This window comes from Ixodes scapularis, unplaced genomic scaffold (genome assembly GCF_016920785.2).
Source record: "Ixodes scapularis isolate PalLabHiFi unplaced genomic scaffold, ASM1692078v2 PGA_scaffold4__175_contigs__length_147842914, whole genome shotgun sequence".
In the NCBI taxonomy this organism is placed as follows: domain Eukaryota; kingdom Metazoa; phylum Arthropoda; class Arachnida; order Ixodida; family Ixodidae; genus Ixodes; species Ixodes scapularis.
Window position 1 is genome coordinate 90415757 of NW_024609879.1, and position 23746 is coordinate 90439502.

At 49.1% G+C, this 23746-nt stretch overlaps 1 protein-coding gene across 1 annotated transcript in view; it reads left to right on the top strand.

Annotated features, from left to right (window-relative positions):
• The window catches only part of LOC8053149 (alpha-(1,6)-fucosyltransferase-like), a 33622-nt gene extending 17050 nt beyond the window's left edge, over nt 1-16572 (top strand). The window contains exons 7-8 of the mRNA XM_042293629.1: nt 3426-3567; nt 16204-16572. Of these exons, the coding sequence (XP_042149563.1) occupies nt 3426-3567; nt 16204-16572 (511 nt within the window). The remainder of the gene's footprint in view (nt 1-3425; nt 3568-16203) is intronic.
• Nucleotides 16573-23746: the final 7174 nt, after the last annotated feature.

The following is a 23746-nucleotide window of genomic DNA, read 5'->3' on the forward strand; positions in this document are numbered from 1 at the left end:
GCGCGCGACACCAGAGAGATCCGCGACGCGAGAGCGTACGACTGCAGAGTGCCGTGACACGAGAGAGCGTGTCATTAGAGCGCGCGTCACGAGAGCGCAGGAGAACAGCTGCAATCACTAAGGTGCCTTTCGCCGTGGCAGAACGTTCATCTATCGAATCCTCTTCCGTAGTAACTGGGCTGTTATACATTGTATTATCTGTTACGCGACAGCCAGCACTGCACGATATGTGAGTGCAGCTTCATATTTCGTCACTAATCATAGGAACGAACGAATTGTTGTCTAGCGCGTTCCAAATTCGACGTTGTCCCGACGTTTGCCAGAATTAAACGTGATATTGACGAAACATCTGCGCTCACGGTAGACTCATGTACCCTACTGGACGCTCCAGTGCAGTTTGGTAGCTGGGGGAAGTATACCTTTGTGGGGAACCTCAAAGGATCGGCAAGGCCACCTACGTTCGCGTAGCGAAGAATTTGAGCAAGCTATAGTTGAAGGGTGAGACCATATACAGGTGTATATCCTCGACTACTTCCGCGATGTTTCACAAACATTCAGCCTTTGAATGTTTATTTTTTTTATTATTATAGAACGGTAATCAATGAACAACTACATCTCCGAAACTCAGGATCTTGTTTTTTTATTTCGAGTTTGCGAAAATTGCATTTTGTAGACTTCCCATAGGTCCCCGAACTCAGCCAATTAAATGATATCACTTACGCGTTCGAAATGCGACTCCCTTTGGTATCAAAATTTCAGCTCCGTGAAAATATGTTTGCAGACTCCAATGTCGATCATTCGCAAGGCGCACACATGCGCTCTAATGACACGCGCTCTCGTGTTGTTGCACTCTCCTGTCGTGCGCTCTAAAGCCCCTTGATAAGGGCGTTTTTACAAGTACCACCAACCATTGCTTTGGAAACGCGCGAGACACGTGCCACGAGTGGGTGCTCCGCCGCCATTCGCTTCCCAAGGCGGCTCATTTCAGTGCTGCGCCGCCATTTGCTTCCAAGGACTGCTCGAGACACGGGCCTCGTGCACTCGTGCATTTGGCCTACTTGCAAGACAAACGCAATCACATCGAGGGGCTTTAGGGCGCTCATGGTGTCGTGGCGCCGTCCTGTCGCAAGCTCTCCCGCCGCCATTCTAGTGTCGTGCGCTCTCGTGTTATACAGCCACTTTAAGGAATGCTCGAAAGTTTCGATGACGTGCAACGCAGCTTTTGCTTGTTGCGTGCACTCTGTGAAAACTGCAGAAACTATGTCTTTTTTACCGTTTCATAACGCGACACTCTTAGCGCGGACAAGATACCGCGGTTTTCGTTTCTTGCCATACTCAAGGGGATGTTATCAAAAGTATCATACCTCGTTTCACCCGAAGTCACATGAAGCTGACATTACGAGCTGATGGGACCATTGAGAGAGTGTCAAAAGGGCCGTGGTGTTCGTCATTGTTTCTGTGCGTGTTCTATCATCGCTCAACCAATCATAAAGAAAAAAAGCCCAGTGACTTGCGCTTTTAATGATGATTTAATCGTCCGATTAGCTAGTCGCGTCAGGTGCTTCTAGACTTAAAGGGAAGCTACGGAGCTTCTTGGAAAAAATGATACGGAGCTTCTTGGAAAAAATGAGTTAGAAGTGAATTCTAGTGTATTTTTACCCCGTGAACCCGAATACCCAAACCATTTGCTGCGTAAGTATTGTTAAACGCGAGAAAAACGCGAAAGACTGTCGCTGTCCGTGACGTCATCGACGGCTATTTTGGCTGCCAAAGGCTAGGGGGGCGGGGCTTCAGCCCTATTTTGAATTTAATTAAACAGCGCACAAGGAGAGGGACAGAAAAGGAAGACAGAACAGGCAAGCGCTGACTCGCAACTGACGATTTACTATGAAAAGGAGAAGGAAGAAAACTACACACATGAACATATATCGGAAAAGAGAAAGATGTGAAAAAGCTAATAAATTAAATAAAATTACACCTAAAATAATTATAGCTGAAAAGGAAAACAAAATAAAATGAAAATCAATCTCTCAAAGTCCTAGGCATGTCCAGTGCCGGCACTCCGAAGCCGGCACTGGCTTCGGAGTGCCGGCTTCCAACTAGCCCAAGTATCCACCATTTTGAACCTATTTTGAAATTGCTCTTGTGGCTCTCCGGCGCGTCGCATTGAAATATAATTTTGATATCTGTTATTCTAAATGCCAAATGAACGCAATTCAAGCGTTTTTTCTCAAATGTAGAAGTGCCCCATCTTCCTTTTAAGCTGAAGCGAACTGTAGTGTGGTGGAGAGTAGTCATTTGATGCACTGACCTAAGGTGTGAAAGTTTATGCTCGCCAACACGAGTGGCGTACCAACTTGTTTTTGAGGGGGGGGCAAGTTAGACCCCCCTTTCACCCCCCCCCCCCCCCCCAGAGCCGGGGGGCGGTGCCCTTGGTATCCCTTGGTAACCCTTGGGCGCCGAAGGCCAGTGTTTGCACTGCCCAGTGGCGGCTCTTTCAGGGGGGGGGGAAGGCAAAACACATGCCTTGCCCCCCCCCCCCCCCCCCCACTCTGAGAACTGGGAGGGGGGGGCGAGCGCCCCCCTTGCCCGCCGGTTGGTACGCCCACGGCCAACACCTTTGCGAACTAAACTACAAAAACGTGCCAATGTTGCGTTCGCGCTAGCAGTGTCGCGCAGTGAACAACCGTCAGCGATATGAAGGTGAACAGCTCTCTTCTTGTTTTTGACGCTCCTGCAAGTTTTGGAACAAGCTTTGATACAGAAGAGGGCTAGAACGGAAAGTTTAGACCGCCAAGCCACGTATTATTTGAGACGTTGGGAGTTAATATAGCTTTAGGGAGCCGTAAAACAGGCAAGAAACCAGGTAAAGTGTTCACCTTCATATTGCCGGCGGGTGTACCTGTGTGTTTTTCTGCTCAGTATTGGAAGGTTCGACTACGCGTAGTTTGTACTCACAAAAACAACCTCTTTAGAGTTTTCCAAGAAGAACCGATTTGACTATTGCAAAAGTTGTGATTTTTAATGACAACTGCTGGTCATTAACGAACATAAATGAACGGCTGGGGTAAAGGATTACTTGGGTAACTAAAATGCAAATAATAACTTAAGTTTAATATTGAAACTATATGACGGAGTACCTCAACTGAACATATCTCGCACCGTTAAGGATTTGAATGCTATGTCATTGGCTGGTTGTTTAATACACATGGACACAATTGTTTGACGAAACAAAATATACGAACACTCTTACATGCAAAAAACTTACTTACCTTCAAGAAATACTCTTAAAAGTTATCAATATTGATATTAGATATATTCTTCCTTTGTTTTTGCATTGAACGGGTAATCCAATAATATCACAAGTATACGACTGTCTATGAAGTGATCAAAAGTTGACTTCTAAGCGCTCACGTTATCGGTAGATTTCCAGAATACGAACTGGTTACCGCCAAGAGGTCGTCTCGCAGTGCCGCGGAGCGCAGCAGGTCGACTTTCTTCGATGCTCTGCTCGATCTCCAGTTGCTCGCCGACTCCGACTTTCTCGTCTGCACCATGTCATCAGGGGTGAGTGAAACACTGCAACAAATATAAAGCCACACTCACACCACTCCTACATCACGTAAAAAACAACAACACAAAGTTCGGTGCAGTCGTGAGGACAGAACAATTGGCGGATACTCTTCAAGCTTTATTTGAAGAGCCTCTCTTTTATGCAGATGTGTGTGCTTCAAAATTGTCTAAAGACGGTTCTTTTTTCTTCCTTTTTTTGTGATCAGCGCGGCCCCACCGTCATAAAAGGAAGAGACACGCCTCAGGTGGTGTTTGTATGATTTGTCAGTAGCGCGACCGCAAAGCGCATTTTTGTGTTGTCTTTCTGGTTACAACGCAATGCAGACTAGCGGTAGACAAGATTAGTTCAAGCCCGCAATGAATAGAAGTTTAGTTTCGTAGAAACTTGTAACTTTGAGTGACACGTAGTACAACTTTAAACTGGCGGTGCAACGATATTGAGTTTAAATGTTTACACAAGCTTACTGGCACTAGTGGGACCCAAGTGTGACCGCATGCAACGCCGCTGACCGGGAAGTTCTTATGTTGCGGCGTAGACTTGGGGATGAATATTAACATTTTCCTTCAGACTCTCTTTCGCAAAACTTGGATACGGAGTGACGGGGATCTCAATATTGCCAGGCGCGTCGCTGAGCAAGCGCGTGCGTTGCCGAATGGTTACCGCGCTTGACTGTCGCGTGGAAGGTCTATAGGTTCGATTCCAGTCAGCGGAATGTTCTTTTACTCATTCTTTCAAATTGACGTTTTTGGAAGTTCGAGAAAATTCTCGTCTGATTGAGTTCCGAATGTTCTACGTGCCGAAAGTTCTACGCCGAATGTTCCAGAAATCTATGAGTGTACATAAAGAACTCCACATGGCGAGAGGAGTCAGTCTCGTCCCAGCGTTCGATCCTGCTGTTATGCCGCCATCGACGCCAGTGACGCTCTATTGTTATCTTCTGTTTTCTTTTTGTTTTGGGCAGAAGTTCGCCCCATTAAACATTTAGTTTCTTCAATTACCATCGGCTCATCAATTGTCATTCCTGACATTTTGGTGGAGCTGCGGGGTATCGCTTTCTGCGCCCGTGAAGCGTGACCCTCCGAAGACATCCCAAAACGGTGAGGTGCTCAGCCCCGGAAAACCTTCGCAGAACATGCCGATGCCCGAGCGAGCCGCCGTACCAAAGACCAATTCCTGGAATTCGGACCCCTGCCGCAGAAACCAAAGACCGCGACTATATAACCACTCCACCCGACGTTACCCTACCCGTCGCTGCCCGTACGCCCGCAATATTCCATGGTGAGCCTTATGAAGACGTCGAGCACTGGCTACAGCAGTGCGATCGCGAGTGGCCCAGCACAACCGATGAACGGACGAACAGCGGTCTTGACTTCGCGCTTGAAGTCAAGACCCCGATTCTCGAACCAGGCACTGGTTCGAGAATCGCGTAACTTCCTTGACCTCGTGGACCACCTGCAAGGATCCACTGAGACAGACATTCACGAACTAATATCGACGGTAGAGGGCCGAGGACCTTCTTCGATTGAGGACTTAGGGCGCAACCGAGACTATCACCAGTTTGGTAGAAGATGTTCTGCGCCTGCAGGTCCCTCGCGCCGACCCTCAACCACCGACGAAAAGAAGCTGCGGATCTTGATGCGAGGAGCAAGGGACGCCATCTTCGGAGGTCTTGTCCGCAACCCCCTATCCACCGTCGAAAGTTTTGCCAAGGAAGTCACGAACATGAAACCTGCCCTCCTCACAAGAGCCAGCCACTACCATTGGCATTCAAGCATCGCTGCTGCTTCTGCATTGGGATACGACATCAGTCCCAGAACCCCCGGCATTCGCGGCATCATCCATGAAGTCGTCCGGGAAGAGCTCTACAAGATGCTCCCAGCTGCGGATAACCCGTCCTCACTATCGCTTGCCGATGTTGACCGAGAAGAAGAGCACGGAGCCGTCCAGCCTGAAGTTCCCATCAACACGACGACGCCAGAGGAACCAACGTTGAACTACGCTGCCATGGCCCGACGACCGCCGCAAGCTAACCGCCAGGCCACGGCACCACCCCGACGAGACCCTCCGATGCCGCAGTATCCTCGGCGTCAGAAAGGATAGGTCCAGTACGTCCGTCCGGAGCGACCCTCGCCGAGAAATACCGACGTGTGGCGGACAGCCGACAGACGACCACTGTGCTACCACTGCGGTAAGGCTGACCACGTCTACCGGATGTTCCCGTACCGTCAAATGGGCCTACAAGGGTTTGCGCCGAACGGCCCTCGCCCAAGGTATGGAGAACGCCCTCGTGACACCGAGGAATACATACGTCGCCCTCCGTCATTAGCACCGACAGCACCACCAGGTTCCCGTTCTCCATCTCCCCGACGTCCCGAATCGCCCTTCCGTCGGTCGCGCCGTGACAGCATGTCTCCCATTTCCCGCAGGGAAAACTAAGCGTGGCAACTCCCGGAGGTGAAGTTGCCGTTGACGGACGACGTAAAGAGCCCACGAACGCCGGAGCGCTCCCACTCTCCCTACGCCACGCATTGCAACAACGTTCCGGCAACGGTGCCCAAAACTTAAACGTTGTTATTGACGGCCACAACGCATCAACACTCGTGGACACCGGAGCAGATTACTCAGTCTTGAGTGAAAGGCTCTCTCAACGCCTTCGAAAAGTGACGAGGCCGTGGGAAGGGTCGCTGATACGAACCGCCGAAGGACACTTGATCACGCTTGCCGGAAGGTGCACTGCTCGCGTCGAAATTTCAGGCGAGGCGTGTTCTGTGAAATTCGTCGTTCTACAAGACTGTTCCAGGGACGTCATTCTAAGCATGAACTTTCTGTGTGAATACGGCGCCGTCATCGACCTTGGAGAAAACAGAATGACGCCGCAGACACCTGTTCCGCCTTCACAGACACTCCAAACTCCGTCAGCCGCCGTCCGAGTCCCTGCCGACCACGTGAACCTGCGCCACGATCAAGTGTTGTCGTACCCGTCGTGACCGATGCAGCTACCTGCGGCGAAGTTGTTCTGAAAGGTAACCTTCAATTGCTTCTGGGAAGAGAAATGGGCGTCTCAAGAGGAGTAGCTGAACTTCAGGATGGGCGCACTGTGGTCCTCGTGACGAACTTCCATTATGAAACGCAACACCTCAATAAAGATGCAGCTGTGGGCCATGTCGAGGAACTCCGGAACTCTGCCGAAATCGTCGCGATTACTGAAGAATCATCGCCACCTCAGCAAGACTGTACGTCACCAGCGCAGCTTGACATTGACCCTAAGCTTCCGGGTCCAAAACGGTGGCAGCTGTGTGATCTCCTCGCCGAATACAGCAACTGCTTTGCGAGGTCGTCACCACCGTTGCGAAGCGTCGCATTGTTACCGAAGATGACGCGCTCTCTGTGCATCGATCGCCATACCGAGTCTCCGTAAAAGAAAGGAAGGTCATCTATCTGCAAGTGCAAGAAATGCTGAACGACGACATAATCGAGCCTTCAAGAATCCGTGGACCTCTCCAGTGTACTGGTTGAGAAGAAGGACGGAAAGCTTAGGTTCTGCATGGACTACCGGCAGCTGAACGCCATGACGAAGAGAGACGTCTATCCACTCCCCCCCCCCCCTTCCCCCAATAGACGACACGCTAGGCCGGCTGCGCCACTCTTGATATTTTTCATCGATTGACCTGATGAGCGGCTACTGGCATATCTAATGCTGAATTCCGCTCGAAAATTTCGAGCGCTCCAAAAGCGCTCCATTTGTAGCGTGCATATTCCGCTCGCAGATCTGGCTCGAGCTGGTCATCTTCCTCTCGTAGATCTCTGGCAACGCTCGCTCCACGGAGCGCCTCAAACCCCGCCGAACTTGCTCTGCGGGATTTCACAGATCTTTCCGGAAGTTGACGGGGCGCCCTACGTCATTGCCTTCTAAATGCGCAGTGCGCATTCGCGGCGAGGTTGGCGAGGTCGCCGGGCCGGTCGGGCCACGGTCGGGTCGTCGAGTTGGATGTGTTCGGGTGCGTCGGTTGTTTACGTGGGATTGTGACGGCTTGAACGCTTCTACCTCACGTAGATCCGGGATACAAAGCCGGGACTGTGGTGCGTGGTAAATCGTAAGCGTTGATATCTGTGATCGTGAGAGAAGGAACGAGAAAAGGAACGACATAAAAGCCGGAGGCAGACGCAGGGTTAGGCCTGTTCATTCTGCAGCCGAAGATTATTTACCTTTTTACACTGCATTCCGCCGGCGTTTTCCTGTGCAGTAAAGCAAGAAGTGATTAGGCAACGACCGTGCAAGTGATGATTTATTACCTCTGTGTTTATTAAAGTCGTACCAGAAATCTGAACTGCACCACTGGCAATCGCTGTCCGTGCCCCGCCGCTTCGATGCGGCCGAAAGGTATGTGAAGGTATTGAACGCGGACGTCTTCGTTATTTGCGACTTGGGCGCTGTGATACGAATAATTTTGCCCGGCCCGTGTCGCGTGTTATTTCTGCGTTAGAAAGATCAGTCGGCTGAGGCGTTGGCGGGCTCGTCGAGTTCGAGCAGCGGCCATTTTGAACGGCCGAGGGGATAGCGGAGGGGAGGGGTCGCTCCAAAATAAGCGAGTTCATCTTCCCTTCGTCGATTCGGAGCGGGTCCCACGGAGCGGAATTTTGCCTCCCTCGCGGATTTTGGGAAGCGCTCCGGATCTACGAGTGGAATTCGCCATAAGTCGACGAACGGGACCGAGGGAATTCATTCGTCATGCCAGATGGATTGTGCGAGTTCAAGGTGACGCCCTTTAGACTATGCACGGAACCAGCAACTTTCCAGCATGTCATGGATACCGTACTGGCTGGGTTGAAGTGGTAGAGCTGTCTCGTCTACCTTCACGACGTCGTAGTGTTTTCAAGCGAATTCAACGAGCGTTTGCGACGACTCCGAACTGTTCTCCAAGCCATACAGACCGCCAGTCTCACTCTCAAGCAATCGAAGTATCGGTTCGCCTTGACGAACTGAAGTTCCTAGGTCACGTGGTTAGCAGCGATGGTGTTCGGCTAGACCCAGAGAAGGCTCGCGCCGTCGTGGCATTTCCAGCGCCGACAGACAAGAAGGCCGTGCGAAGATTCTTTGGACTATGTGTGTACTATCGGCGCCTCGTTCGCGATTTCGAAAAGATTTCCGCACCACTCACGAACCTCACAAAGAACGCCCAGAAGTTCGAATGGGCTGAGGAGCAACTTCAGGAATTCGACGAGTTGAAGTGACAACTCCAGACTCCTTCTGTTCTTGGACACTTCGATCAAGATGCGGAAACCGAGATTCATACGGACGCGAGTAACGCAGGACTTGGTGCAGTACTGGTTCAGGTGCAAGAACGCACCGAGCGACACATCGCCTATGCAAATCGGACACTGTTCAAAGCGGAGATAAATTACTCCACGACTGAAAAGTGATGTCTTGCGGTCGTCTGGACAATCGCGAAGTTTCGCTCGTACTTGTACGGGAGCCCGTTCCGCGTCGTCACATCCCACCACTTGCTCTGCCGGCTTGCGAACCTAAAGGACCCTTCAGGACGCCTCACTTGATGTAGCCTCCGACTGCGGGAGTTCAACGTGACTGTGGTCTACAAGTCAAGCCAAAAGCACAGCGACGCCGACTGCCTGTTTAGAGCCAATTTCGAGACATCTCCCGGTAGCAACGACGACGATAACGACGACCGCTTCCGTGGCGCAGTGAACACCGACGACATGGCACAACGTCAAAGAGACGATCCTGAGTTGCGCGCGCTAATCGAGCACCTCGAAGGACGAGGGGGTACTATACCCCGTCTCTTCTTGAGAGCCCTGCCGACATTTGGTCCTCCGACAAGGTGTACTTTACAAAAAGAAATTCGGAGACAACAGCTCGCCGTGGTTGCTAGTAACCATGGCGAGCTGGTAACAACGTAGATCTTCCAAGCCTGCCATGACGACCCGACATCTGGACACCTTGGTTACAGCCGTATGCTGGTCCGAATTCGTGAAATGTATTACTGGCCCAAGCTCCCGAAGACCGTTCACCTCTACACACGTTATTGCCACAAGTGCCAACGACGCAAAAAACCGATGATGAAGCCGGCAGGTCTCCTGCAGCCGATTTCTTCCCCGATTGCACCGTTCCAGCAGATCGGAATGGATCCACTTGGTCCTTTCCCACCATTCACGCAAGGAAACAGATGGATAATCGTCGCCACAAATTATCTCACGCGATACGCCGAAACGAAAGCCCTTTTTTCAAAGACTGCTGTGGAAGTCGCCAAGTTTTTCATCGAGTCCACACTCCTCCAGCACGGCGCTCCCAAAGTTCTGATCTCAGACCTTGGATCATCTTTCCTGGCCCAGCTGACGCAAGAAATCCTTCGTCTCAGCCACACCAGCCATTGTCGCACCAAGGCGTACCACCTGCAGACCAACGGGCTGACGGACAGACTCAGCAAAACCATCGCCGACATGATCTCAGTGTAGGTCGACGTGGAGCACAGGACATCGGACGAGGCTTTGCCGTACGTCACATTTGCCTACAACACGGCCATGAGAGAGCACCGGGGTGACGCACTTCAACTGGTTCATGATCGCCAAGTTACGGCAATGCTGTACGCGATGTTACCCCACGAGCCGGCTGTCAGTGGAGGCGACGACGCCCAGGTGGTTGCCCAACGGGAAGAAGCCCGTCAGCTCGCCAGGCTCCAGATTCAAGCCCAACAACGTGTCGACACTGGCCGCTATAATCTTCGTCGTCGGAACGTGCACTTCCAGCCCGGAGACAAGGTGTGGGTGTGGACACCGATCCGCCACCGTGGCTTCAGCGAGAAGCTCCAGAAAGAGTACCGGAAGTCCCGATCACATTGGAGAGTTTTAGTATGGTGCAAAACGTAAGCTCTGTGCGCTTGCGTAAGCGTTGTGCCCAAACCTGTTTCTTTTTCCAGTCGATCAAGAATAAATTAAACTGGGGTACCCCTAATTAGCACCGCATACTTGAGCGCATCTTTTAAATATATATCTTTGCTGAAAGGCGGCAAATGCGTTCTTTACTACAGTCCCGAGAGGATGAGAGCACGATAAACGCTCCGTGCTCGCGTGTCAAAGCACGACAGATGGCAGCCGGCGTATGCCAGTGGCTGGGCGTTCGAAAGAGACGCCTGTCTGGGACTGAAAACATACACAGCCTGTATAGCGGAAAAACGTTTCATTGACATTCTGCATGATAGATATTTTGATAAGAGATGCTTTTACGACTTTTAATACATAGCGAATGAACTCTCGTTACAAAACTCGTCAAAAAAGAGGATTGCACGTCACGTTTTGTTTCTGCAGAAAGTAGTTCGCAGTCACTTGGATTGTGATTGGGTATCCTTATTTTAAGTTTAGGCGCTGGCTCGTGTCTGCAGAGGCTGACGCATATTATAGCTATGTTTTCAATCTAAACTAACACCACCGGTGAGGATGTAGATTTGCTTAAAGAAGAAAAAAGAAAAGCTAGAAAGGTTCTTGAAAAACACACACAAAAAAAAGCTCGAGGTACACCTAAGCATTTCTTGTGAGTTGTGAATGCGAACGCATGTAAGGAGCTCGTCCACTCCCTCTATTGTCTGCTCGTCCGCTCCCTTTGTTGTCTGCTGCGTACTGAAGAACGTCAATCTTCGTTTTTCCTGTGCAGCTATCGCACATTACGCCATCCGAATAGACATCATCATCTTCTTGCTTAATTTGTGTTCAAACATTGCATACGGCTCGTTGCTCGCGGCGGAGTTCTATCACGCACTAGCGCGCGCCTGCTTCGGGGTTTCGGAGGCCAAGGCGCAGCGGCCAATGGGAGCCCCGTCGACGCGCGCCAGCCAATGGAATCGAAGGCGAATCGCTCTTTCTGGGATCGCGGCGGAAACTAGGAGCCGTTTTTGCGCTTCAGTCGGCCCGCTGCATCAGGCAGTTAATGCTTTCGCATCACAAAAACGAGTTAGAGGTGGATTCTAAAGTGATTTTATCTCTTGAATATGAATACTACGTTCCTTTTTTCCCCCAAAGATGTAACTAAACGCGAGAAAACACGGAAAACCTCCTTCCAGTCGAAAAGGATGTTTCGGCTGTCAAGCGCGTGTCGCTCGTGTGGACAGAGCGTGCCACTGCCAGCTTGCAAGGTATATTCCCCCGCACTGACACCAGGGTAGCTAAACTCGTGGAGCAAAACATTCTTCGTTTTTTGACGTAGCGGGGGGAGTGACCAAAAGAACGCCGCAAAGTTTCCTCCTCCCTGCGCGCGCTCCACTTCGCAACTTTTGACGAAAAATCCCCCGCGATCCCTAGGCGGTGCACGAGAGCACGAGACAGCGCCGGGAGGCGAGCGTTCACGCCGCTCGCTGTACGTCGTCTTTGGGCTCTCTAGCGCCGACAATCCCGTCATGCCTCGGCCAGGCGAAGAGCGAGAGCAGACGACGAGAGTTCGTCTGCTACGATGAGGCATTCACACAGCGGAACTGAAAGAAAAAGTTGGTTTTCTGCTCGAAATCGCGTCCCGCGGTCCACAAACTCAAACGCGAGCTTGATTTGTAAGCGTCTGATATTTCACGAAAGGAGGAATCGACGGCCCGTCTTTTATTTGCGAAATTTGAGTCGTTTTGTAGCCGTACAGACGCTGAAACCTACCAGTGTGTAATGAAAGGCCCAGGACAACCACAGGGGCCGCGAGATCTAGCATCATTTGTGTATGGGTGAAAAGTGCAACATTTTTCGACAAAGCTCCCACAGCAGAAACCTGCGACGCATTCACTCAGCGTCCGGGAAGGCTAAACATGGAGACGTTGCCCGAGACTCAAGCAAAGTCATATCTGAACGGCAGCTATCTTGCCCCGTCATATTTTGTTTTGAGAAAGCTCTCGTTCTCAATGCCTTCACCAGGGAAATAAGAAGTCTTACGAAACGTATTGCTAGATTTTCCAAAGAACTAGATTTAAGCCGTATCGTTTCAGTGGTTCACTCATAATGCTATGCTTAAAACGAATCAAGCTCTTGCGCGTACAGTGCCATCAATTTCCTCAAGCGTATGCTGTTTTGTAGTCAACTGGTTTCGGAAACTTACGCCGTCTGTAGATATCTCTGACAGCCGAGTTGCTTAAGTGGAAGTCATCGCAAATGTAAGTTCCACGTTGCAGCAACCAACGTTTAAACGATGGCAGCGACTGCACTCTCGCATTCCCACCCATCACGTCGAACAAAAAGGCGCTAGTTTCGGTTTGAGGCCGGTACTTTTCTACAACATCTATGGCGACAGCATCAGTCTGCACTGGGTGCATTCGGCAAGTTCGTTCGGGGCCTGTTCTCCGTGCAGCACTCGGCGGGTGTAATGCATTAGAACTCTCACAGTGCAAGTCTGTATCCCGTCACTGGCCTCACCGGCGGCCATTGCTTGACGACAGGCAATATGCCGCGTCCTGTCTAGTTCTCCCTTCGTTTTCGTCCTTGTTGCTTTGGCCTTTTACATCATGAGGCAATACACGCAAGTCTAAGGAAGAAACATGCAAAAATTGGAAGCTTGTACGCGGTGCTCGAAGGCGAGCATTTTATGACGTGCTGCGATGATTATGTCGGGTTCTTGGAGATCAAATAGACATTCGTCAAGCGTTTGAACATCGATTAAAAAAAATTGGCCGGAGCACGATTGACTTTACCGACGTCGCTTGCTTCGGTTGCTAAATAATTGGCACGTCGAGCGACTGAACGGCACGCTCCGAGTTTCAGTTTATCACGGAAGCCCTCACAGGAGTTCTAAGAAAAAGCTTTCACCATGAAGCACTATGTACAAGCGGTCAAAACAATGCGAAAATCCCCAGTAAAGGCATTCTAACTTATCGTTTGCTGAGCTTTGATGACTCCGAAATCACGGATGACTCCACTACAACTCTCGGTAGCCCTTGTCTCATTAAACACATCACAGTTAACGCCCAACAAAGTAGCCCTGGACCCTCAACCACACAACATTTAGTTAAACAAGATTGGTATTCTAACGCGTTTAATATTCTTGCCCACAATATTAACTGTTATTTGCGGAAACATGATAGAAGTTTCATGGTAGAGAACAACCTACTAATGTAATAAAATTGAGTTGTGTCAAGCGATGACTGCCGGTGGTGCCGCTCGACCCCAGCAATACAGGCCTCTATCCACGATCTAGCCTCCTAAGAAATCAGTGGTGCCAGTGCTATTAACATAAATCGTTTATTTGCATCGGTACTCCCATACCTGCGGGATGTAGGGACGAGGCGCAAAACCGTACATCCGGCCAATATTGAAGCCGGTTTTCGGACGATATTGCCTCGACACTCGCCAAGAAGCAACGTGCTGTTTCGGCGACTCGTTTGTGTAATTTATTTCTTCAGTCATATTAATGGGTCCCGGGCCACTGTGTACACCCCAAAAAAGAAACGTACTGTGGTAATTACACCTTGAGGAGAAGCAGGCACGTAGCCAGATTTTCGTTTAAGGGGAGGGGGGGGGGGGGGAGGCGGGGGGGGGGGAGGGGGGGTGCCGATGACAAAGTGCTCTATGAGGGGGAGGGAGGAGAGGAGGCCCCAGCAAAATGGAAAATTTCGGGGGGAGCGGGAAGGCCAGGCCTTGTGCCCCCCCCCCCCCCCTCCCCTTGGCTACGTGCCTGACGAGAAGGGGTATTGTAGTTTTACATCTTTATAAAAAGTTGTAGGCATTATCATACGTTTTAAGAAACGTGTTTAAAAAATCACACATTCTTAAAGGTGTGAAGTTTACATTTCTTTTATAAGGTCCATCGCTACACTTATTAGTGTGTTAGTTATGGGACACCCCACTTACATGTTTAAAGGTGGGAAAATGCTTAATGTGTATATACCTCTAACAGAAGACAATCTCTTTCATGTGATTACATCGCGTGCCGATGAAACGATCTGTCGATGACACGTCGTTCGATGAACTGATTTGACCGCCAATGAGTGACGACTGCCAGTAGAATTTCGGGGAAATAATTCTGCCGGCTGCCGGGAGACTCGACCCTACCCAAGAATTACCCCGGTTCTTGTTTGTTTTCCGACATTCTGAATTGTATACCAGCTTATTAGTACCTCTTCGGATATACAGAAAAAAAATTAAAAAAAGCGATGGCAGCCGCGAAAACTCCGACAGCCCGGTTCACAGTCATGTGGGAGACTGACAGGTGCTCGTCAGTCGCCACCATGCCTTGAAAGCTACCGGTTCCGAAGAACCGGAGCGCACAGAGAACTTGTTGTTCCACGGTTCGAGGCGGCGAACGAAGCTCGTCGCAGAGTCAACGCACAACGGCTTTCGATAGCCCATACTGTCGCCGAAAGTCGTCGTCGGGGAGTTGAAAGGCGTCCCCAGTGGTCTCAGTAGCGACGCCGACGGTGGCGGAAGATAAGCTCGGCCGCAGCGTACGGCACCGCCATGTTGACAAAGTTTAACTTCGCCTCGATCCGAAGCGAAGATCTCGAGCTCAAACCACGGCTCCCGCAAAGTTCGGAAACGTCACTTTGACGTCAGCGACAACTTCGACAAACGAGGTTTCTTGTTAACACAAACTTCGGAGGGAGTTTGAGCGTCAGGAGTTCGCCTAGGGACAATCTGCAAAGCATTAATTTTAGCTTGGCGTAGGGATGTAGGGACAAATGGGCGCTACGTCATCGGCGAAGCCGTTCAATCAGCGAGCTCCTCGCGCCCCTCACGCGCCGCACGCGCCCCTCACGCGCCGCACGCGCGCCTCGATGAACTTTGCTTTGAATGATTGACACCTCGCTCGGCGCGACGTCAGCGTAGCGAAAGTCCAATTAGCGCGTTCCGCAACTTTCGGACACAAAGTTGTGCTTGACGAGTTTAGCGACCCAGTCGTGACGTCTTTTTCTGCCTTTTCTGGAAATAACAGGAGTGCGCGTGCATAGCTTTGAGAGGCGCTGAAGATGCGCGAGGCGGAGGTTCCAAAAACTCCTTTTATGACGTAACTTCGGGAAGCATGCAGAGGCTTCGGTTGTATATTTTGAATATTATTTCCTGCAATCTCCGCGCGCCAAATTGAAAAATAATCTCGATATTCGTGATCCTGGAGGCCAAATGAATATGATTTTAAATGTTTTTATGTGCATACAAAGCCGCTTCAGATTTTCTTGGAAACATGACGCTTCATGTTGATGTATTTGCAGAGTATTCGATGCGCAATTTCGTCTGCTTCTTGGGCAGCTCGTGCGTCGGTTTACCCCCGACTTCAGCCAGTGACAGTGCAAGTTTTTTTGCCTGGTCATCGCACGTTTCTCACACGTTATCTATGGTGCCCGTTGATGGGCGTGCCCCTCTTCGCGTTCCGATGTGCCAAAGAAACATTTTAGAACACTTGCTCGCCGTATTGCCTTCTCAGAAAGAACTTGGCGTACACCTTTTCAATTTAGTCTTGCATGAAATTGCAATGCAATAGAGTTTTTTTTTTTTTTTTTTTTTTTGTGTATGGTACCTTTTGTATGTGCCGCCTGGCACATTCGAAGAAACTGACTGGTTGCTCTGGAGTACGGGACAAAGAAATCAATATTATCACTACGATCATTGTAAAAAAAAACGCGTTAAATTTATATTCAAGGCGCATCGAATTCCCTTTGCAGTTTTGCCGGGTGGCCTACGAACTGATGCAAGTCCGCCATCCAGACGCGTCGCTCAAGACCGTGTCTCTAGACGTGGAGTACTTCTTCGCCTTCGTGTCTTTTCCGCCCAGGAAGACGCTCGAAGAGAACAGGCCCGCGCTACCGCACGAGTTGGGTTGGTCGGGCAAAGGGCAGCTGATCGAAGCGCCAAGCAAGTACGTTTCCGTGGACGAGGCAGTGAAGAAGAAATTCGCCGATGGATTCAGCATGGGCCGTGTACAGGGACGTGCGACCAAAGACGCGCTGTCCGTGTTTCCCAGGTTCAAGACGACGCAGACGTACAGTGTGGCCGACTACGCGGCCTTTGCCGCGCCTCCGTCGCAAGCCTAACGCCGCGTTCACGCTGTTCGCGTGCGTCACACAAAAAGACACGGTGTTTCTATGCAGACGTCATGAGAGAATTTTCTGCGGGCGCAATCCTCAGGCACGCTCAGACCACCGTATTCTTCGTACATCTGTATGTTTCGAAGTTGCATGCACACAGGTTTGTACAACAAATAGGACCTTCATAGGCACGCCCTTTGAGGTAGCACTTGGTTTCCTTAGTCCTTTGACAGTGCCTCTTCAAATAAGATTATTGCAAACCAAGGCGCCGACGCGTAAGGCTGGTTCCCATGTGTACCTTTGGCTGTGGTCGACTGCGTTGCAGCTACTTGGTGCAGCTTACAACGGGGGAACACTCTAATGCCATCCGTCGGGTATTGCTGGAACTGATCCGATCTGCGTATATTTTACGCGTAATTCTCTCACCGTGTGCTTGATACAATTCTGACAATAGGCAGTTTTAGTATAGCGTTGCTGGCTCTTACGTACGCAATACGCAATAGTATAGCGTGCGCTAAAAATGACCTGCTCGGACCGAATTTAGTTGTGCGTTACGTTTTCGAGTGAACACTGCGCATGATCTTGGTTAGATTTGCTAGAGCTGCAGAATTCCGCGTGCTTCTAGCGCAACCATGCTCCTGGAAAGAAATATTGAAAATGAAAACGTGTCCAATCATTTTATTATTTCAAATTAAACCAAGCCGCAGCTGCCTCGTCAAGCGCGCTTTTCTGCGGGGTACAGTGGCTACGAGTAAAGGCCGGTTCAGAAACTTGCGTTTGAGTGCGTTTGACTGCGTTGCGTCGAGAACCGAAAGCGAGTCACCGGCACAGGGCCGTAACCAGGGGGGGTTAGGGGGTTCTGACCCCCCCCCAAATTTTTTTTTGGGCACGGCCCTGGTCGGTGCACTTGCAGCCAGCCGATTTTAATCTCCACCTATGCGCACGCGCAGTGGCACCGGTCGGCTACCGGGTACCAAACCGGGACCGGTTCTTTGGTTTGCTATGACTCTCCATTATATGCCACCGATGCACATGATTCATAGGCGAAAATAAGACAAAATGGCCGCCGTTGTCTCCGAAAACCCCCCCCGAAATTTTTTTCTGGGTACGGCCCTGCACCGGCACATCTGTGCTTCGTGGGAAGCGCGCAATCATATTCAAAGAATCATCTTAGCACGCGGTGTAAGTAGCAGGGATGTCCTGGTTTCTCGCTGCCGCAACGCAGTCAAACGCAGTCAAACGGAACTGTCTGAACCAGGCTTAAGAGTGCGTAGCCAAATTCGATCACGGAGCCTCCGTCAATCTTCCCTTTGAAACGGCACCTTTCATCAATGCTATCGCGGAATGAAATTGATGACCTACTGATGTCCAGTACATAGCGAGAACTTCGGCGATTTCTTTTAGAGTCGCTCGTCCGTCGGCGATGAACTGTGCGAATAGGCTTAGCGTATAGCAGATCGCAGCGTTGACGCACATTCCAAGCGGCGAACATTTTCACTGTGCACTCCTTCAGCTGCACGGCGATCTGATTCGACCGCCGTAGGTCCCGGAAAGAATTGCCGAGCTGAACACCACGCAATTTCACGTAACACAGAACTTCGAAAACACCACGTCGCCTTTGCTGCGCCAGTCGAGGTAACCGCCATCTTGAAACTGGCGCTCTCGTTGGGTCCGAGATCTCTCGAGAACGTCCCGCAAAGCCCGCTAGCCAGCAACGCAAAATCCCCAGCATTGCGTGCGTACGCAATACGCTAGCTCTTCTATTGCGTTCTGCGCACGCGCACTCCCGACCCGCAATTTTATTGCGTACGCAAGGCTTTAGCGTACGATCTACTAAAACTGTCTAATGACATAAGCGACCATTTCGCATATTGCGTGTAGTTGATCCCGCAAATTCTTTGAGACTTTCAGTCTAGTTATACGCGAAACGGAAGTATTTCAGTTATCCCCGATACACGGCGCCAGCCCATCTATTGGAATTGGGGTCGTACCCGAACGCGATTGTGTGAACCATGTGATTACTTTTGGGTGGTACAAGTTGAGAATAAACGTCAGGATGATTTAAATAGTAATTAAAAGCGCACCTGTTTTCCAGTAACGTTTAAATAAAACCTTCCCGTAAAAAAAAAAAAAATCCCCAGAAGATGTTTTTTTTTTGTCTATCATTTGATATTTTCTATGCGTATTTATGTTGTCTTTAAATCCAAGATTCACCAAGCAAGAAATATTTATAGACGGATGAATACGAGCGAAAGGCGGCGCTTTTCCGAGCAAATCAGCGTGTTGAACTCTCTTTTTGCCTGGGACTTCGTTCGTCCGTTACGTATAAGGCTCCTTTGCGAGCAAATCAGAGAGCGAGAACACAGACAAAAAGTAATGTCTCATTGCAAGCAGATCAAAAAGCGAAAGAAAAACAAGACAGGAAAAATAGCTGCGCTAAAAAAATGCTATTTTTGTTCCCCAGGCTGCGGGCTTTCAATCAATAAGTTATTAATAAAAATATAACTTAAACGTTTAAATATACAGCAATTATTTCTTCCGCATTTTTGCTAATGATGTGAATTACTGATAAATTAACTTGCTATTTTCAAAATACGTCTAGGAGGAGTGATAAAGAAAAACCTTGTTCGGTCTACAGGGATTTAAATAAAATTACTCGAATATACATAAAATTAATCTGACTCAAATCAAATAAGATTGATTCATTTATTTAATTAAAAAAACGTGATCGTTTACCATCCTGGTATCATGAGAGCATGATTATCTCTATTTGAGTTACACTAGGAAACTGCCTTTGTTTACGCTATTGAGTATCATCGGGGGGATATTCAAATAAAAATTAGAATAATTTGTTTGTACCATTATATTTTATTTCTACAAAAGTAGGAATACAGTAATAGATACGTATATAATTCTAATGGCATTTATTGCCCTCCTTTGCCGTTTTCCAGTCAATTTTAGGTTTCTCTTGTCAACATAAATTTGTACATAAATGGTGCGAGTTTTTCAACAACCTTTTTCTTTTTTTTTTGCGGCAAGTTGCTTCGTGTGAGGTATTTTCTGCGTGCGCTTATGATGCATACATTATTTTAAGTATCGTTTCGATCGTTTCAGATTTCCCATTTGTTTCGAGTGAATTTGTTTTTGGGGCGCAGTTTCTTTGCGAGTATTATGGTATCACAAAAAGAGCCCTAATATTTGGATGTTCTCAGATCAGTTACAGAGAAAGAATGACAGGAGCTTTAGTTGATCAAAGTAAAACGCCAGCCTAAGCTAGGAATAAATGCCTGTCACAAGTGATACAGCAAAACGTTGTCGTTCACGACTGGTTCACGGATCTGCATCTGAGTTTGATCGATTGCGTTGCGATTAATTACAACGAAATGACACACTGGCGCCATCTATCGGTGCGTCTGGAACACTTCCGAATTGACTTGGGGTTTTGTAGTACTTGGTACTGCAGTACTAGAATATATTGCAGTACTTGTCAGTATTGTAGTACAAGACTCAAGGATTCGCAGTATTCGGGAAAACTAATGTGGGCACTTCTCGTGATATCTCGGGAGTGCTTCTGATGCATAATAGGTCGCTTATAACATCATTGTCAAAGTTATTTGCAGCGCATGATGAGAAATTACCACAATACTATATCTTTTATTAGGAGAACTAAAAGTCTGTAGTTTGAAATCCTGTAACATTTAACAGGTGCTGAACCAATTAAAAATGCCCTACTTTTTTGAGTGAATTAACTTTTTGTAGCTCGGCGTCTTTCTTATAGGGTGCTTTCGCGCAGGAGTGCCGACCCAAAAAGTAAGAAAATTCGTGGCCAGTAAGTTTCTTTATGAAGGAGGCAACTTTTGTTTGATTTGAATTAAGATGCACTGATGCGCAGATCCTAGCAAATTAGAAAAAAACAGCTAGGTAAACACCAACGCCTAAAGATGGTCATCCGACTTTTTGACTTTTGTTTTCAATATCTGCAACACATGTCCTGTAGTCCTACCTAGAGTAACACCTCCGGTCAAACTGGCTAATTTAGTGTCAAATGAAGCGAGTGCACTTCGCCCCTTGTGTAACTCGTGCGGTGCCGCAAGGTTACTTTTAGTGTCACTCATCGAAGAACGCACTTGACATCGAGTGTGATCCGTGAACTCACTACAGTTGATCCCGGAGATCGAGTGTGTAGCCTCGATAGCAGTGGAGTAAAAAAACCTAATGGAAGACAATAAAGCTGCGTAAAATTAATGCACTTTTAGAGAAGTACTATTAGATATGCGCTTGTTTTATGCCAATAAAAAGTAAGTCTAAAAAGAAACGTGAGTCTACTTTCCCGCACAGCACTCGCAGAGCCAATCACCGTAACTTACGGAGGCAGCTCAGTGGATGACTAAGCCGAAACATATGTATGGACCGAAAAACGCCGTCTGAGTTGTACGGAACGTCACGCATGAATTGCTTAACGCCAAATTCGGAAATTTCACTTAAAATGAAGGGCCCCTCCACTTCCTCGAGGAAGGCGCGAGGGCCGGCGGTGGCCAATCGCGAAGACGGATCCGCCGTCGCGATTGGCCAGCGCCGGCCCTTGAGCCTTCCTCGAGGAAGTGGAGGGGCCCCTCAGTTTGAGTGAGGTTTGTGAATTTGGCGGTTAATGTTACAACTCAGACTTCGTTTTTTGGTCTGAACATAAGTTTCGGCGTCGTCATTCGCTGAGCTGCTTCCGTAAGTTGCAGCGATTGGCTTTCCGAGTGTTGTGCGGGAAAGTAGACGCACGGGCTTTTTTTAGAGTGCCGCACCGAGTGGGATATGTGAACTCACCACACTTGATCCAGGAGACCAAGTGTGTAGCATCGATAGCAGTGGAGTAAAAAACCTAAGAAAAGACAATAAACCTGGTAAAATATATGTATTTTTCACAGAAGTGTTATTAGATATGCGCTTGTTTTATGCTAACAAAAAGTACACTCTTTAAAAGCCCCGTGCGTCTACCTTCCCGCACAACACTCGGAGAGCCAATCACTACAGCTTACGTAGACAGTTCAACGAATGACGATGCGGAAACATAAGTTTAGACCCAAAAACGCAATCTGAGTTGTGACATTAAGCAATGCACAACGTCACGCTTACATTACTTAATCGAAACGTCACGCTTGCATCGCGGTTCGTCGTCCGCCCCTCGGGTCTTCGCCGCCACGGCCTCGTCCGCCTCGACTTCGCTTCACCCACGTAAACCCTATCGAACGGAAGCGGGCGGTATACGCTACGGCCGCATCCCACACGACCAACCACTCAACTCGCATGCATCGCATCGCATCATATCGTATCGTATCGTATCGTATCGTATCATATCATATCGTATCGTATCGTATTGTTTCGTGTCGTGTCGTATCGTATCATGTGGTATTGTACGTGCCGTAATGTGTCGTATCGTAGCGCATCGTATAGTATCGTATCATCCCCCCCCCCCCCCCAATTGCAAGTACCGTATAAACTTTGTATGGCTGGCCATCAAAAAAGTCACGTGATACCCTCCCCATGCTGCGGAACGACGTGACGACGTTGACAACGTTAATGAAATAGCGGAAACTGCGTCTTTGCTGCCGGGTGCCCGCGTTTTCTGTGCTTGCGTTAGGCTGTTTCCCGATGCCGAGTTCCTACCGACCATCAACCTGCTTTTGCGTTTCCGCGTGTCAGCAACATAGCAGCAACACCGCGATGGCAGAGTTATGCGTTGTGAGCGAAGGCTGGAATTGTCGCCAACGTGGCTGTATGTTTGTGTATCAGTGGTGTTACAGCAAGGAGAGATGACGTAAACTGTCGGGCATTGATGTCGCAGTTCGAACTGTGATCGGAGGGGATGGGGTGTCGCAGGTTAATATTCTGCTTGACAAAAGTGTTTAAGACCGCATTAGAGATTACGTTTCAATCGATGAACCTGCGGATATGCTCTGTTTTACCTTACGAAAGCCTTTGGAGGACGCTACGAACAATGAACGCCAATCCAGTGCCATGCGAGTGCCACGGGATCGTGCGCGCGGGGCGAGCAGTCTCATGACACGTCCATACGATGCAGTAAATTTGCTGGAATGGTTCGTAGCGTTTGGCTGCGGCTCATTTTGAAATAAAACGGAGTAGGGTCATGTTGGAACGCTGGTCGGAACCATAGCTTCTGTCGTACAGTGGCCAATGTGACTGTCTTCCGCAATGTCCTGTTGACCCTCCTCGAGAGCGATTGCGCTCTCTGAGAAGGACTGAACAGTCTTGAAATATGACGGAGAGCACGTAAATTTACAGTTCATAATTTAAGCAATAAAGGAGATGGTAGGTAAAATCGAAGATAAAAGGCTCGAGGTACACCTAAGCACTTCTTATGAGTTGTGAATGCGAAAGCATGGATGTCATTCTTCCGCTCCCCTATTTTCTCTGCGACGTATTTGCGTCGACGGAAGAGCGAGCACTCCTCGATGCTCTGACCTTGGACGCTTCGTGTTACCGGCGCTCACAGACACGCAGCGTCATGGGGTGGTGGTCGGTGAAACTGACGCACAGCGGCCAATGGGAGCCTCGTCGACACTCGCCAGCCAGTGGGACCGAAGCCGAAATCCATCAGCTTTACTCCGCTCCTTTAAAATCGGGAAACTAGGCGCCATTTTGCTAGGCTTTTCGTGTGGTTTCATAGCTGGGAGCTGGCTTCACTTGTAGAAAGGATTAAAGGTGCCGTTTGGCGCTGCTTCCAAGCTGATGACGTCGGCTCGCTCCATGGGACCCAGTTAATGCTTTCTCATTAAAAAGCTAACCTTTATTTTGCTGTTTAAATGTACTACGGTTCCTGGAGAAACTGCCTTCTAAGTGGCACGGTGGGATGAGCGCTAGAAGTTGAGGAGCTCCCCACGACGTAGCTCCGTACACTTGGCATCTGCCGCCAGTGGCGACTTTGACTGCATTCCTGTTGATCGAAAAGCGATTTCTCTGCCCGTGATGCATCGCTTCCAGCTGAGTGAATGCCCCCTCTACATAGATTAATTCAAGAAGATAATTGCAAACTCGCTTGGACAGAACAAATTGAAAAAAAAAAAAAATACTGCGATAGAAAAACTGGCTGCGAGATGCTGTGCGGGGAAGCGAACAGATGACTTAGAACCACAGTGGAGTGGCTTGTTTTATCGGCTTTCAAATAATTACG